We start from the raw sequence: 17130 nt of genomic DNA on the forward strand, positions 1-17130 counted from the left end.
TTGGTAGTCCAGCCTTAGGTCTTCCAACAAGACAATGACCCGAAGCAGACCCTGACCCTGGTCCAACAGGTCCTGAAGGGTACCCAGACCCAGGTCCTGCAGTGGTCCACTCAGAGCCCAGACCTAGGTCCTGAAGAGTACCCAGACCCAGGTCCTGCAGTGGTCCACTCAGAGCCCAGACCTAGGTCCTGAAGAGTACCCAGACCCAGGTCCTGCAGTGGTCCACTCAGAGCCCAGACCTAGGTCCTGAAGAGTACCCAGACCCAGGTCCTGCAGTGGTCCACTCAGAGCCCAGACCTAGGTCCTGAAGAGTACCCAGACCCAGGTCCTGCAGTGGTCCACTCAGAGCCCAGACCTAGGTCCTGAAGAGTACCCAGACCCAGGTCCTGCAGTGGTCCAGGGTTAGGGTTAGGGCGGTGCTCAAAGTGTTCCTCCCATAGGAAACACAAAAATGGGTTTTGTTGCAGTTACTTTTATCTTTGACCTGGACCTTCTGTCAAATTTGATCACAATATTCCAAAGCTGATCTGTACATATCAGGTTTTTAAAGGTCGGATTTTTACCTTATGGATTTGAACGTCACATTAAAACGAGTACTTTGTTTTTGTCACGTGACCGGAAGTGTCGTTTGGAAGTCCATCCACAGTTCGTCTTCAGTCACTACAGGAAGTGTGTTTATTTACGGCGCAGTGTCACTGGAACTCTGAAGTGTAGAAACCCAACATTTATCAGCGTATCAGAGTAGAACTGTTAGTGTGTGTTCTGTGAAAAACACCGAGGACGGAAGGAGTTTATGCGTGTGTTTGGGCGCGTGCTGATAGTTTTAGCCGGTGAAGCCTGAGCGTTAGCATGCTAGCTTAGGCTACAGCTAACAGCTAACAGGAGGACACCCTGGTCCTGTTTGTGTCCACAGACCCACTGTGTCTGTCAGTGGACACGGACGGACCTCCTGTCTTCTGTGTCCGTGTTTAAGCTAAAGTCTGTCTGGAGGACTGGGTGAACATTTACCACATTTACGGTCCGGGTGGATTCAACTACTATTACTGAAACTGGGGCAGGACAGGTTCCACTGGACCGACATGGGCTCGGCGGTGCCCGGATGAGAACACGGTAAGGACACGCTGGACTGGGCTGTGGACCGAATCAGAACCCTGACCCGAACCCTAACCCTGCCCCTCCAGTCCTTTCCACTGGTACCTAGGGCTGTTAGAAAATATCGGTTCTGCAACATATTGTGATATTTAATTTCACGATACTGTATCGACTAGGGCTGTGTATCAGAAAGAATCTGTTGATAGGATACAAATCACAATACCAGGATCACCATACAATATCATGAAACTGTTAAAAAGGCAATTTTCTTTGTTTTTTTTAATTTGGAAGAACTGAATTACACCATAAATATGTACCAGTACTAAAGACATTTTTATTTGATCAGAACAGGATCTAATACTATATCACAAAAAAAAAAAAAAAATCTAATTCTTCTAGTTTCCAAAGGAACTCCCATCTGCCTCTCAGACAGTAAAAAAGCTTTTAGGATGATTCAAATAAACATTATTTAACAAGGGTTCAGAGAACTCAAACCTCCTCCAAACACCTGAACACTGTGCATGTGTGGATCCACTGTTTCTGTTTAAATCCAACAGTTTCCAGGTTGTTCCATACAGCAGAAACAGTTGAATCTGGTCCCAGTCATGTGTCTGTCCAGTTAGATTCAATTCACATCAATATTAGTTGAGTTCTAATTTCAAATGTGTGATAAATGGGATTTTCAATGTTCAGTGTAAATGTCCACAGAGTCCACATTCCACAGTGGATGTGGACAATTTAGTTCCACATACAAGAGATTGTTCTAAGCTATAGGTGGATCCAACTGGAGGAAAATCGGAATCGTTTGGAATTTTTGATGAACTTTGGAAAATGTCTCAATGATGATAGATGGAAAACTGCAGATGTTGTGACCTTGCTGTGACCTTGAACTTTGGCCTACTGGGACCCAAATTTAATGGGTTGGTCCCAGGGCCTAGGCCTATCTGTGGGGAAGATTTGGGAAAGATAGGTGGAAGTTTTCTGCTAAAGATGAGAACAAACAAACACACACACAAGAAAAGCACTCGGAGAGCGCAGACCTCCGCCAAGACAGATCTGTCCCCCCCCATCACCACCAAAATGTAATAATTTCTTCCTTGTGCCAGTATCAACATTTACTGAAAATTTCATGAAAATCTGTCCATAACTTTTTGTGTTGTCTTGCAAACAAACAAACAAAGAAAAGTGATCACAATAGCTCCTGGCGGAGGTAACTTAACTAGAACGAAAAATCCAAAACTATTGGAACCTTGGTCTGTATGTGGAACCTGATGGACCGTGTGTGTGTGTGTGTGTGTGTGTGTGTGCGTGCGTGCGCGTGCGTGCGCCACCTGTGCATTAGAGCTGTAGACCAGCTGGCTCTGCTGATGGGATCAGTGAGGACAGCAGCCTAAACCACCTGGGGGGGGGGGGGGGGGGGGGGCGCGTCAAATATGCGGCCCAGGGGCCAAAACTGGCCAAACCCAAAGGTTCCAATCCAGGCCAAGTGGGATGAATTTGCAAGTGCAAAAATTCCACTGCAGATATGATGAGTCAAGGATGTAGAACTAGTTCTAGTTCAGGTTCCACATCCAGACCAATGTGAGCTAAAGTCCAAGTAGAACACAATCAAACCTGTGAAGAACCACTCTGAATGTGTATGTGTGTACTGGTGTGGACAGTGGGTTCATCAGTTGTTTTTTGCCTCCTGTCCTCAGTCCTCGTTGAAGCCGTCTGTCCCAGGTGGCGTCCTTTGGTCTTGTGCCTCGGTGGACTGTCGCTGAACCTTCAGGATGTTAGAGGGTCTGGTGGCTTGGGTCCTCAACACCTACCTGGGAAAATATGTCAGTAACCTGAACACAGACCAGCTGTCCATCGCCCTGCTCAAAGGTACTACCACCACTGGTGGATTTAACCCTGGTACCAGTGTCACTCTTTAAAGGTGCAGTATACTTTCCTTTACCAGTGTTTCCTCAGATCTGTCCATCCTCACTCATATCCTCAGTTTCATGAATCTGTCAGTCTGTCTATCATTACTCACCTGAATTTCTTACATTATGGTGAACAGTTTCTTAGTGCCATCCACCATAAACAAACCATGTTTTTACATTCAGAACTGGGAGGGAACTCGGGCATCTGAGGAATTTTTTGTCGCGACATGCATTGTGGGAAATGGAGGTTTGCCACCGCAGCCGCCTGCAGTGGTAGCGCGAACCATCCCAGCTCTGAATGTAAACACGCGGGTTTGTTTGTGGTGGATGGTACGTCGAAACTGTTCACCGTAATCCAAGAAATTCAGGTGAGTAATGACAGACAGACTGACAGATTCATGAAACTGAGGATAGGACTGAGGATGGACAGATTTGATGAAAAATTGGTGAACAAAAGTCTCCAGCACCTTTAATCCATTTAGAACCCTTCTGTGGCCCTTGGACAGAACACTGTGTGTAAACAGTCCAGAGTGTGTGCAGTGCATTGTGGGAGGTGGTGACTCAGTAGTACTTGCTGTTGTCATTCAGGTGCAGTGGAGCTGGAGAACCTCCCACTGAGGAAAGATGCCCTCCGAGAGTTTGACCTACCATATGAAGTCAAAGCAGGTGAGTGAGGAGGAGGAGAGACGAGGACAGACAGGAGGAGGATCAGAGGAGGAGGAGAGAGAAGAGGAGAGAGGAGGATCAGAGGAGGAGGAGAGAGAGGAGGACAGACAGGAGGAGGATAGACAGGAGGAGGATCAGAGGAGGTCCTGTGTGTCTTTAACCCTGTCCCTGCTGTTGGTGTGTTTCTTTCATAGGTTTCATTGGGAAGATCACTCTGCAGATCCCCTTCTATAGACCTCACTGTGACCCCTGGCTCATCTCCATGTCCCAGCTCAACCTGGTCATCGGTCCCACTCAGCTGCAGGAGTACGACGGACAGAAGGAGCTGCAGGAGGAGAAGGAGCGCAAGAGACGCCTCCTGACTGCCCTGGAGGACAAGTTCAGAGTAAGAGCATGTCCATATGTAGGGTTCCGTCTGTGGGCGTGTCCTGTGTCATGTCCTGTGGGTGTGTCCTGTGTCATGTCCTGTGGGTGTGTCCCTGTGGTAGGGTTCTGTCTGTGGGCGTGTCCTGTGTCATGTATCTGTGGGTGTGTCCTGTGTCTCTGTGGGCGTGTCCTATGTCATGTCTCTGTGGGCGTGTCCTGTGTCATGTCCTGTGGGCGTGTCCCTGTGGTAGGGTTCTGTCTGTGGGCGTGTCCTGTGTCATGCCTCTTTGGGTGTGTCCTGTGTCATGTCTCTGTTGGCGTGTCCTGTGTCATGTCTCTGTGGGTGTGTCCTGTGTCACAGTGGGCGTGTCCTGTCTAACCTGTCCTGTGTGTGTCTTAAACAGAGTGAGTGTGAGCAGAGGGGGGAGTCCTACTGGTACTCAGTCACAGCCTCAGTGGTCACCAGGATCGTGGACAACATCGAGGTAAAAACTCCTTCCTTTAGTTCCTCTGATTATCTGTACTGTGTATTTATGATCAGATGTTTGATCAGTGTTATCTGTACTGCGTATTTATGATCAGACATTTGATCAATTGTTGTGTTTGTGCAGTTGAAGATCCAAGATGTCCACCTGAGGTTTGAGGATGACCTGTCCAACCCACACAAACCCTTCTCCTTTGGGGTCTGCATCAACAATGTGTCTGTTCAGAACCCTTCCAAAGAACCAGTAAGACCTGGACCACAGGCTCTATCTATGTCATTTTATATCTATATTTTCTATATTTTCTATATTCTGTATATTTGTATTCTCTATATTCTGTGTGTGTGTGTGTGTATATATATATATATATATATATATATGTATATATATATATATATATATATATATATATATATATATAGATAGATAGATAGATAGATATAGATAAATACATAGATATAGATATATATATAAATATATAGATAGATATAGATAGATAGATATAATTTTTTTCTGTATTCTGTATATCTATATTATCTATATTCTCTATATCTATATTTTCTATATTCTGTATATTTATATTTTCTATATTCTGTATATCTATATTCTGTATGTCTATATTTTCTATATTCTCTATATCTATATTTTCTATACTCTGTAAATCTATATTTTCTATATTCTGTATATCTATATTTTCTATATTCTCTATGTCTATATTTTCTATATTCTGTATATCTATATTCTCTATTTTCTGTATGTCTATATTTTCTACATTCTGTATATCTACATTTCCTATAATCTGTATATCTATATTTTCTATTTTCTCTATGTCTATGTTCTCTATATTCTGTATATCTATATTCTCTATATCTATATTTTTTATATTCTGTATATCTATATTCTCTATATTTTGTATATCTGTATTCTCTACATTCTGTATATCTGTATTTTCTATAATCTGTATATCTATATTCTCTATATTCTGTATATCTATATTTTCTATATTCTGTATATCTATGTTTTCTATTTTCTGTATATCTATATTTTCTTTATTCTGTATTTCTATATTCTCTATATTCTGTATATCTATATTCTCTATATTCTGAATATCTATATTCTCTATATTCCGTATATCTATATTCTCTATATTCCATATATCTGTATTTTCTATATTCCGTACATCTATATTCCCTATATTTCGTATATCTATATTCTCTATATTCTGAATATCTGTATTTTCTATATTCTGTATATCTATATTCTCTATATTCCTTATATCTATATTCTCTATATCCGTATTTTCTATATTCTGTATATCTATATTCCCTATGTTCTGTATATCTATATTCTGTATATCTATATTTTCTATATTCTGTATATCTGTATTCTCTATACTCTGTATATCTATATTCTCTATATTCTGTATATCTATATTCTCTATATTATATATATCTATGTTTTCTATATTCTGTCTATCTGCATTCTCTATATTCTGTATGTCTATATTTTCTATATTCTGTATATCTATATTCCCTATGTTCTGTATATCTGTATTCTCTATATTCTGTATATCTATATTTTCTATAGTCTGTATATCTATATTCCCTATATTCTGTATATCTATATTTTCTATATTCTGTAAATCTATATTCTCTATATTCTGTATATCTATATTTTCTATAGTCTATATCTATATTCCCTATATTCTATATATCTATATTTTCTATATTCTGTATATCTATATTCAATATATTCTGTATATCTATATTTTCTATATTCTCTATATCTATGTCCTCAGGTGCAGAAGCTGCTCAGACAGAAACAGTTGGAGATCACAGACTTCAGTGTCTACTGGGACACACACAGTCAACTGCTGGGGACACTGCCAGCCAATCAGATCCAGGTATGGTTCTGAAGCTCTGCCTCTTTAGTCCAAAGGTTCTGTTTGTGTTCTGACTCTGTTCTGTACATGGGTGTGTGTTGGGTGGAGTGGGTCCGGTCCAAAGGTTCTGGTTCTGTTCTGTGCAGGAGGCCATGACCCAGTGCATGCAGAGCCGAGAACATCAGTACATCTTTGAACCGGTGTGTGCATCGGTTCTACTGCGAAGGAACACGTCCAAAGAACCGCTACGTTCTAGACAAACCCCCCGGATCGAAGGCCAGGTCCAGCTGGAACCCATGTCCTTACGCCTGTCCCAGGTCAGTGTCCGCAGGGTTAGGGTTCTGCGTACAAAAAGATGTTCAAGGTAAAGGGTTCTGCAGAAAAACACCATTCTAGTTAAAGGGTTCTGCTGAAAAACCCTGTTCTAGATAAAGGGTTCTACAGAAAAACATCCTTCTACACAACGGGTTCTGCAGAAAAACACCGTTATAGGTAAAGAGTTCTGCAGAAAAAGACTGTTCTAGGTAAAAGGTTCTGCAAAAAAACACAAACAAAACACCATTCTACATAAAGGGTTTTGCAACAAAAACACCCTTCTGCACAAAGGGTTCTTCAAAAAACACCCTTCTAGATCAAGGGTTCTGCAAAAAAACACTGTTCTAGATAAAGGGCACTGCAAAAAAAACACTGTTCTAGATAAAGGGCCCTACAAAAAACACAGCGTTCTCGATAAAGGGTTCTGCAAAAAAAAAAAAAAAAACTATTCCAGACCATCCCCCCAAATGGAAGGCCAGGTCCAGCTGGAACCCATGTCCTTACGCCTGTCCAAGGTTAGTGTCCACAGGGTTATGGTTCTGCAATAAAAGGGCGTTCTAGGTAAAGGGTTCTGCAGAAAAACACTATTCTAGACAAACCGCTCGGATCGAAGGCCAGGTCCAGCTGGAACCCATATCATTACGCCTGTCCCAGGTCAGTGTCCGCAGGAGGGTTCTGAAAAAAAAGGACGTTCTAGGTAAAGGATTCTGCAGAAAAACACTGTTCTAGGCAAAGGGTTCTGCAAGCAAAACACCGTTCTAGATAAAGGGTTCTGCAAAACAATACAGTTCTAGATAAAGGGTTCTGCAAAAAAGAAAAAACACACAAAACACCATTCTCGATAAAGGGTTCTGCAAAAAATGCTATTCTAGATAAAGGGTTCTGTAAAAAAAAAAGACCATTCTAGGTAAAGGGTTCTGCAGAAAAACACTGTTCTAAGTAAAGGGTTCCCATTTTCAGCCCAGGGGAGTTCCATGGGACTGGAACTGTTACACAGTGATGATAAAAAAAGAACACAGAAAGAAGAACCGTAGAGGAGAACAGATATGAATGCATATACAGCAGATGGGTTTGGACATATATAGGTTTATTAGATTTAATTTTTTTCATACGTTTCTCATATTTGTTCATACATTTTTTCATATGTTTCCATAGGTTCAGTATCAGCAGATTATGGTGTTCCTCAAAGAGCTGGACCGCAGAGAAAAGGAGATGCTTTATCGGAGATGGAGGCCGACGGTCCCAGTGTGTGGGAAGTACGTTCACATTCAGAAAAACTAAAGCCTGTATGCCAGTTTAACTGCAGCTGTGTGTTCAAAAGTCAGACAAGTGTTAAGGGAACAGTCCAGTTCACAGGTCATACAATTGTCAAGGGAACAGTCCAGTTCACAGGTCATACAAGTGTTAAGGGAACAGTCCAGTTCACAGGTCATACAATTGTCAAGGGAACAGTCCAGTTCACAGGTCATACAAGTGTTAAGGGAACAGTCCAGTTCACCGAGCAGACAAGTGTTAAGGGAACAGTCCAGTTCACAGGTCATACAATTGTCAAGGGAACAGTCCAGTTCACAGGTCATACAAGTGTTAAGGGAACAGTCCAGTTCACAGAGCAGACAAGTGTTAAGGGAACAGTCCAGTGCACAGGTCATACAAGTGTTAAGGGAACAGTCCAGTTCACAGGTCATACAGTTGTTAAGGGAACAGTCCAGTTCACAGGTCATACAAGTGTTAAGGGAACAGTCCAGTTCACAGAGCAGACAAGTGTTAAGGGAACAGTCCAGTTCACAGGTCATACAGTTGTTAAGGGAACAGTCCAGTTCACAGGTCATACAAGTGTTAAGGGAACAGTCCAGTTCACAGAGCAGACAAGTGTTAAGGGAACAGTCCAGTTCACAGGTCATACAGTTGTTAAGGGAACAGTCCAGTTCACAGGTCATACAAGTGTTAAGGGAACAGTCCAGTTCACAGAGCAGACAAGTGTTAAGGGAACAGTCCAGTTCACAGAGCAGACAAGTGTTAAGGGAACAGTCCAGTGCACAGGTCATACAATTGTTAAGGGAACAGTCCAGTTCACAGGTCATATAAGTGTTAAGGGAACAGTCCAGTTCACAGAGCAGACAAGTGTTAAGGGAACAGTCCAGTGCACAGGTCATACAATTGTTAAGGCAACAGTCCAGTTCACAGGTCATACAAGTGTTAAGGGAACAGTCCAGTTCACAGAGCAGACAAGTGTTAAGGGAACAGTCCAGTTCATAGGTCATACAGTTGTTAAGAGAACAGTCCAGTTCACAGAGCAGACAAGTGTTAAGGGAACAGTTCAGTTCACAGAGCAGACAAGTGTTAAGGGAACAGTCCAGTTCACAGAGCAGACAAGTGTTAAGGGAACAGTCCAGTGCACAGGTCATACAGTTGTTAAGGGAACAGTCCAGTTCAGGGCTTTTCATCCAATGACCTTAAACTTTGGTTAATGGTATCTGCTGAACTGGACTGATCCTCATGGGTAAAGGACTGAGTCAGCTGGTCTGGAGGTCTGACCAGTGAATGTTAGGTGGACAGTTCATCTGGTGATGCTCCAGCACATACTGGTACCAGATACTGGTACCAGGTACCTCTAACTGACCTCCTGTGTCCTTGTGTGTGTCCCAGTTCCAGGCTGTGGTGGACCTTTGCCATCCAGGCCAACCTCAATGACATCAGGGAACAGCGTCAACGGGGCAGCTGGGACTTCGCTCTGCAGAGGGCCCGCGACGCCCAGACCTACACCAGTCTGTACTTCAGGAGGCTGAAGGGGGTCCCACTGAGCCCCCAGGAGCAGGTAGGGCACCAGCACCAGGTCCACCAGTACCAGGTCCAGCAGTACCAGCTAATAGGGCACCTGGGTCTGACATGTGAAGGCCCACCTCTACAACAAAACTGGAAAGGAACACCATGGACCTGGTCCTGCTGGGGTCCCCCTAAAGTCCACCCTCTGTCTGTGTGTGTGGACATCACCCTTACCCTCTGTCTTTTCTTGCTCCTTCAGTCATGTGACCATGTTCCGCTCAATTGCGTCCCCCCTCCTCTGAGATGGTTTGGACTGAATTTATATCAACATTAATTTTTAATCTTTTTTTTTTTAATCCATGGCTCGGATTTTAAATGTTCTTCCTCTAAATTTATCCAATATTTTTGGTGTTCTGGCTGTAAATAATACTTTTGTCCCACTGCTAACCCTCTACTTTCATCACATCTGACTGAGGAACAAATGAGGACAGATGAAACCCATTTGATGATTTTCCCTTTTTTTTTTTTTAAATCATCCTAATTTTAAAAATGCGATTTCAGTTTAAATTGGATTAATCGCACGGCCCTTCTTTAATGTGATGCAGAAATACTTCCTACTGTCATGTTGTTTGTTTTCCAGTGTGAAATGGATCGAGTGGAGGACGAACAGACCATAGAGGAGTTACAGAGTCTGAGAGAAGTGGTCCACGACTGGTTTAGGAAAGAGGAGGAGATGGCAGAAGTAAGAGCAATGTGATGTCGCTTCCTGTTCAGGGCTGGTAGAAAATATGGGTTCTGCAATATATCGTGATATTTCATTTCACAATACTGTATCGATATTAAAAAGTACTGTATGGATATTTTTAGGTACACTCTATATCTAACAGTATTCCCTCACCTGCCTTGACTCCCATATGAATGTCAGGTCCATCCCATTCCTAGTCTATGGGTTCAGTCTGACGTGGCTCCACCCTTTGCAGCTCTAACAGCTTCAACTCTTCTGGGAAGGCTGTCCACAAGGTTTAGGAGTGTGTTCATGGGAATTTTGGACCATTCTTCCAGAAGCGCATTTGTGAGGTCCCACACTGATGTTGGACAGAAGGCCTGGCTCTCAGTCTGCGCTCTAATTCATCCAAAGGTGTTCTATGGGGTTGAGGTCAGGACTGTGTGCAGGCCAGTCCAGTTCATCCACACCAGACTCTGTCCTCCATGTCCAAATGGACCTTGCTTTGTGCACTGGTGCACAGTCATGTTGGAAGAGGAAGGGGCCGGCTCCAAACTGTTCCCACAAAGTTGGGAGCGTGGAATTGTCCCAAATGTCTTGGTCTGCTGAAGCATTCCCAGTTCCTTTCACTGGAACTAAGGGGCCCAGCCCAGCTCCTGAAAAACAACCCCACACCATAACCCCCCCTCCACCAAACTTTACACTCAGCACAATGCGCTCCCACAAGTATCGTTCTCCTGGCGACCGCCAAACCCAGACCCGTCCATCAGATCGCGAGATGGAGAAGCGCGATTGGTCACTCCAGAGAAGGCTCCTCCCCTGCTCTACAGTCCAGTGGCGGCGTGCTTTACACCACTGCATCCACCGCTTTGCATTGCACTTGGCGATGGATGGCTTGGATGCGGCCGCTCGGCCACGGAAACCCATTCCATGAAGCTCTGTGCGCACTGTTCTGGAGCTAATCTGAAGGACACATGAAGTTTGGAGGTCTGTACCATTGACTCTGCAGAAAGTTGGCCACCTCTTGGCACTCTGCGCCTCAGCATCCGCTGACCCCGCTCCGTCAGTTTCCGTGGCCTACCACTTCGTGGCTGAGTTGCCGTCGTTCCCAAACACTTCCACTTTCTTATAATCCAGCTGACAGCTGACTGTGAAATATTTAGGAGCCAGGAAATGTCACCACTGGATTTGTTGCACAGGTGGCATCCTATCACAGTTCCACGCTGGAATTCACTGAGCTCCTGAGAGAGACCCATTCTGTCCCAAATGTTTGTAAAAGCAGTCTGCATGCCTAGGGCTGGATTTAATACACCTGTGGACATGGAAGGGACTGGAACAGCTGAGTCTGATTATTTGGATGGGGAGACAATACTTTTGGCAGTATAGTGTATTTATTCAAAAGCAGATATGGCGGAGATTCATTTTAGTTTTTTGTTATATTTAATTTATCATTATTTTACACTGTTTTATTAAATAATGTTTATTTGAATCGTGCTAAAATCACTTTTGACTGTCTGAGAGGCAGATGGGAGTTCCTTTTGAAACTAGGTGAATTAGAATTTTTTTTTTTATTTTTTTTTATTTATTTTTTTTTTTTGTGATATAACGTTAGATCCTGTTGGGATCAAATAAAAATATGTTTAGTATTTGTGCAGATTTCTGCTGTAATTCAATTCTTCCAGGAAATAATCATTTTTTAAAAATAAACAAAAATTTGCCTTTTTAACAGTATCATGTTATATTGTTATAAATCGTGAGCTATGGTATGGTGATCCTAGTTTTGTGATTTGTATGGTATCTCCAGATTCTTGCAGATACACAGCCCTAATCATGTTTGATAGAATCCATATGAGTTGAACTCTTACTAATTCCTCCTTTAAATGAACTCATCTCCTCTTCTTGTCTCTGGTCCATCCAACATGGGGTCTTTTTGGTCTTCTCTTCCAGAACATGCGAGAGCCCAGTGCCGACCCCCAGTCCTGCCCCCCCCCCACATCCATCCCCAAGAGTGGCAGCTCTGGGATGATCCAGTACCTGCAATCCTGGTTCCCAGGGTGGGGGGGCTGGTACGGAGATTCAGAGGGCCCGTATGCAGACCCTGAGGAACTCCTGCCCAGTCCATCCTCCTGGGACATTCTGGGTACGACGCACTTTTATAACTACAGCATGTGGTGTTCAATTCCATTCAACTGGTGGTGTTCAGTCATATTCAACTGGTGGTGTTCAGTTCCATTCAGCTGCTGGTGTTCAGTCACATTCAACTGGTGGTGTTCAGTCGAATTCAACTGGTGGTGTTCAGTTCCATTCAACTGGTGGTGTTCAGTCTGATTCAACTGGTGTTGTTCAATCAGATTCAACTGGTGGTGTTCAGTCTGATTCAACTGGTGGTGTTCAATCTGATTCAACTGGTGGTGTTCAATCTGATTCAACTAGTAGGGTTCAGTCTGATTTAATTGGTGGGGTTCAGTCTGATTCAACTGGTGGTGTTCAGTTCCATTGAACTGGTGGTGTTCAGTTCCATTGAACTGGTGGTGTTCAATTCCATTCAACTGCTGGTGTTCAGTCACATTCAACTGCTGGAGTTCAGTTTGATTCAGCTGGGGGTGTTCAATTCCATTCAACTGCTGGTGTTCAGTCTGATTCAACTGGTGGTGTTCAGTCTGATTCAACTGGTGGTGTTCAGTCAGATTCAACTAGAGGTGTTCAGTCTGATTCAACTGGTGGTGTTCTGTCTGATTCAACTGATGGTGTTCAATCTGATTCAACTGGTGGTGTTCAGTCTGATTCAACTGTTGGTGTTCAGTCCGATTCAACTGGTGGTGTTCAGTCACATTCAACTGGTGGTGTTCAGTCACATTCAACTGGTGGTGTTCAGTCAAATTCAACTGGTGGTGTTCAGTCTGATTCAACTGTTGGTGTTCAGTCTGAGTCAACTGTTGGTGTTCAGTCACATTCAAATGTTGGTGTTCAGTCTGATTCAACTGTTGGTATTCAATCTGATTCAACTGTTAGTGTTCAGTCACATTCAGCTGGTGGTATTCAATCTGATTCAACTGTAAGTGTTCAGTCACATTCAACTGGTGGTGTTCAGTCTGATGTAACTGTTTGTGTTCAGTCTGATTCAGTTGGCTCTAATTGAAATGCTCTGTGGGGTGTCTAAGCTCTTGTGTGTGCTGGGTGTTGGTCCTCAGTGTTGTTCCTCAGTGTGATCTGTGCTGGGTGTTGTTCATCAGTGTTGGTCCTCAGTGTTGTTCATCAGTGTGATCTTTACTGGGTGTCGTTCATCAGTGTTGTTCCTCAGTGTTGGTCCTCAGTGTTGTTTGTCATTGTTGGTCCTCAGTGTTGGTCCTCAGTGTTGTTCATTTGTGTTGTTCGACAGTGTTGTTCATCAGTGTTGTTTATCAGTGTTGTTCATCAGTGTTGTTCACCAGTGTTGTTCATTAGTGTTGGTCCTCAGTTTTTTCCATCATTGTTGGTCCTCAGTGTTGTTTATCAGTGTTGTTCATTTGTGTTGTTCGGCAGTGTTGTTTATCAGTGGTGTTCCTCAGTGTTGGTCATCAGTGTTGTTCATTGGTGTTGGTCATCAGTGTTGTTCCTTAGTGTTGGTCATCAGTGTTGTTCATCAGTGTGATCTGTGCAGGGTGTTGTTCATCAGTGTTGTTCATCAGTGTTGGTCATCAGTGTTGTTCATCAGTGTGATCTGTGCTGGGTGTTGTTCATCAGTGTTGTTCACCTGTGTTGGTCCTCAGTGTTGTTCATCAGTGTTGGTCCTCAGTGTTGTTCCTCAGTGTTGTTCATTAGTGTTGTTCCTCAGTGTTACTCATCAGTGTTGTTCATCAGTGTTGGTCCTCAGTGTTCTTCCTCAGTGTTGTTCCTCAGTGTTATTCATCAGTGTTGTTCATCAGTGTTGGTCCTCAGTGTTCTTCCTCAGTATTATTCATCAGTGTTGTTCGTCAGTGTTCTTCCGCAGTGTTATTCACCAGTGTTATCTGTGCTGTCCAGCAGAGACAGAGGACCTGTTCGACCCCCTGGAGGACTCTCACACTCTGAACACCTTCACCAGAAGGGACCACCTGTTCGCCCGCCTGGAGTTTTTACTGGAGAAGGGGGCGGTGACCCTGTTCCACCAGGACAGGAGGGGGGGTGCCATGCACGAGAGCGGGGTCATCCAGCTGGAGTTTTCAGGTAAACCAGATTTAAAATAAACCTGTTCTTAACCCTGTTCCTAACCCTGTTTAATGTCCTTTTTGACTTGTGTCCCCCTCTGTTCTTTGACCTACCTGTGTCTCCTTGACCCAGTTGACCCTATTGTGTCTCCTCTTTGACTCAGTTGACCCACTTGTGTCTCCTTGACCCAGTTGACCCACTCTTGTGTCCTTTTTGTCCTCCCCAGGGGTGCAGGTCATGGTGGAGTCCCTCCCTCGCTCAGAGTCCTCCCTGCTGTCGGTCAGACTGGGGGGGTTGTTCCTCAGGGACCTGACCACCCAGGACTCCATCTTCCCTGTCCTGGTTTCTCCTAAAACAGTGAGTGTCAATGAGGCTGTCTGTTCCACTGTTGACTGTAGTAGAACACAGAGTGGAACATTTAAGGGGTTCTTCAGACTGTCTGTTCCACTGTTGACTGTAATAGAGCACGGAGTGGAACATTTAAGGGGTTTTGTACACTGTCTGTTCCACTGTTGACTGTTATAGAAAAGAGTGGAACATTTAAGGGGTTCTGTAGACTGTCTGTTCCACTGTTGACTGTAATAGAGTAAAGAGTGGAACATTTAAGGGGTTCTGTAGACTGTCTGTTTCACGGTTGACTGTAATAGAACACAGAGTGCAACATTTAAGGGGTTCTGTAGACAGTCTGTTCCACTGTTGACTTTAATAGAAAACAGAGTGGCACATTTAAGGGGTTCTGTAGACTGTCTGTTCCACGGTTGACTGTAATAGAACAAAGAGTGGAACATTTAAGGGGTTCTGTAGACTGTCTATTCAACTGTTGACTGTAATAGAAAAGAGTGGAACATTTAAGGAGTTCTGTAGACTGTCTGTTCCACTGTTGACTGTAATAGAACAAAGAGTGGAACATGTAAGGGGTTCTGTACACTGTCTTTATCTGATGGACTCTCCGTCTTTAATCTCTTAAACCTTCTTCACTTGTTTCAGGACAAAGTTGTTGTTGCCATAAATCAACCATCTGGACAGTTCAGCAGCAGCTCAGGTAACCACCTTTACCTTTACTAAGGGAACATTCACCACCTAACTGAACCACCTGAACCCTAACGGTGTTGCCCCCTGAACCCTAACGGTGTTGCCCCCTGAACCCTAACAGTGTTGCCCCCTGAACCCTAACGGTGTTGCCCCCTGAACCCTAACGGTGTTGCCCCCTGAACCCTAACGGTGTTGCCCCCTGAACCCTACTGAACCCTAGTGGTGTTGCACCCTGAACCCTTGCGGTGTTACCCCCTGAACCCTAACGGTGTTGCCCCCTGAACCCTTGCGGTGTTACCCCCTGAACCCTAGCGGTATTGCCCCCTGAACCCTAGCGGTGTTGCACCCTGAACCCTACTGAACCCTAGTGGTGTTGCACCCTGAACCCTAAAGGTGTTACCCCCTGAACCCTAGCGGTGTTGTCACCTGAACCCTAGCGATGTTACCCCCTGAACCCTACTGAACCCTAGCGGTGTTGCCCCCTGAACCCTAGCGGTGTTGCACCCTGAACCCTAAAGGTGTTACCCCCTGAACCCTAGCGGTGTTGTCCCCTGAACCCTAGCGGTGTTACCCCCCGAACCCTAGCGGTGTTGCCCCCTGAACCCTACTGAACCCTAGCGGTATTGCCCCCTGAACCCCAGCGGTGTTGCCCCCTGAACCCTACTGAACCCTAGTGGTGTTGCCCCCTGAACCCTAGCGGTGTTGCACCCTGAACCCTACTGAACCCTAGTGGTGTTGCACCCTGAACCCTAGCGGTGTTGTCCCCTGAACCCTAGCGGTGTTGTCCCCTGAACCCTAGCGGTGTTACCCCCTGAACCCTAGCGGTATTGCCCCCTGAACCCTAGCGGTGTTGCCCCCTGAACCCTACTGAACCCTAGCGGCATTGCCCCCTGAACCCTCCAGCTGTGGCTGAAGTGTGTTTGTTGTTTTGTTGACAGGTTGCAGTGCAGACTGTTCTTCGTCACCAGTGTTTGAAATGATTTATGAACGAAACCCTATGAGGTCCAAGTTTGAGAGGAAGCTGGAAGTGAACACCAGTCCATTGAACATCATCTACAACCCACAGGCCATCAAGAAAGTGACGGAGTTCTTCTACAAAGGCAGAGTCCACACCTCAGGTACATCTGCAGACGAGTTTAGACACAGGTGTACATCTGAATTCTCTGGATTATCTAGAGCAGGGCTGTCAAACATAAGGCCTGGGGGCCAAAACCGGCCCACTGAGGGGTTCAGTTCAGTGTGTGGGATGAAGATGCAAAGTGTCAAAATGACACTGAAGATATTAACAGTCAAGGGTGTTGAACTGGTTTAAGTTCAGGTTCCACATTCAGACCAGTTTGATCTCAAGTCCAACTAGAAAAGTGCATGTATACCTTTCGACACTGATCTGAGCGTTTGACTAAACACATCCTAAACTCAGTTCACTCTGGTCTAGCCTAAGTCTGTCCCATAGCCAGGTGGATGTCAAGTGGTTCCTTCAGTGTTGGAGTGACTCCTTAAATGTTGGCTCTGTAGGTTTTGGGTACCAGTCTGAGCTGGAGCTCAGAGTAGCGGAGGCTGCTCGGAGGCAGTACAATAAGCTGAAGATGCAGACCAAGGCAGAGATTCGACAAACCATCGACCAGCTCCTTGTGGGAGAGTTTATTGTAAGCTCCATTTACCACACGATGACAGGACGTACTTGGAGTTGAATTCTTTGCGGATTTCACTCATGTCGTTATTTTTTTGTAG

The 17130-nt window shown here is 44.5% G+C and overlaps 1 protein-coding gene across 1 annotated transcript in view; it reads left to right on the forward strand.

The window, feature by feature from the left end:
- The first annotated feature begins 650 nt into the window (after window positions 1-650).
- Window positions 651-17130, forward strand: part of vps13d (vacuolar protein sorting 13 homolog D) — a 116079-nt gene continuing 99599 nt past the window's right edge. The window contains exons 1-17 of the mRNA XM_030130189.1: window positions 651-1110; window positions 2790-2961; window positions 3591-3668; window positions 3863-4053; window positions 4439-4519; window positions 4646-4762; window positions 6315-6419; window positions 6545-6715; window positions 7869-7969; window positions 9360-9528; window positions 10117-10218; window positions 12148-12340; window positions 14203-14385; window positions 14594-14724; window positions 15355-15409; window positions 16338-16517; window positions 16915-17045. Of these exons, the coding sequence (XP_029986049.1) occupies window positions 2865-2961; window positions 3591-3668; window positions 3863-4053; window positions 4439-4519; window positions 4646-4762; window positions 6315-6419; window positions 6545-6715; window positions 7869-7969; window positions 9360-9528; window positions 10117-10218; window positions 12148-12340; window positions 14203-14385; window positions 14594-14724; window positions 15355-15409; window positions 16338-16517; window positions 16915-17045 (2085 nt within the window). The 5' untranslated portion in view covers window positions 651-1110; window positions 2790-2864. The remainder of the gene's footprint in view (window positions 1111-2789; window positions 2962-3590; window positions 3669-3862; window positions 4054-4438; window positions 4520-4645; window positions 4763-6314; window positions 6420-6544; window positions 6716-7868; window positions 7970-9359; window positions 9529-10116; window positions 10219-12147; window positions 12341-14202; window positions 14386-14593; window positions 14725-15354; window positions 15410-16337; window positions 16518-16914; window positions 17046-17130) is intronic.

Source organism: Sphaeramia orbicularis, unplaced genomic scaffold (assembly GCF_902148855.1).
Source record: "Sphaeramia orbicularis unplaced genomic scaffold, fSphaOr1.1, whole genome shotgun sequence".
In the NCBI taxonomy this organism is placed as follows: domain Eukaryota; kingdom Metazoa; phylum Chordata; class Actinopteri; order Kurtiformes; family Apogonidae; genus Sphaeramia; species Sphaeramia orbicularis.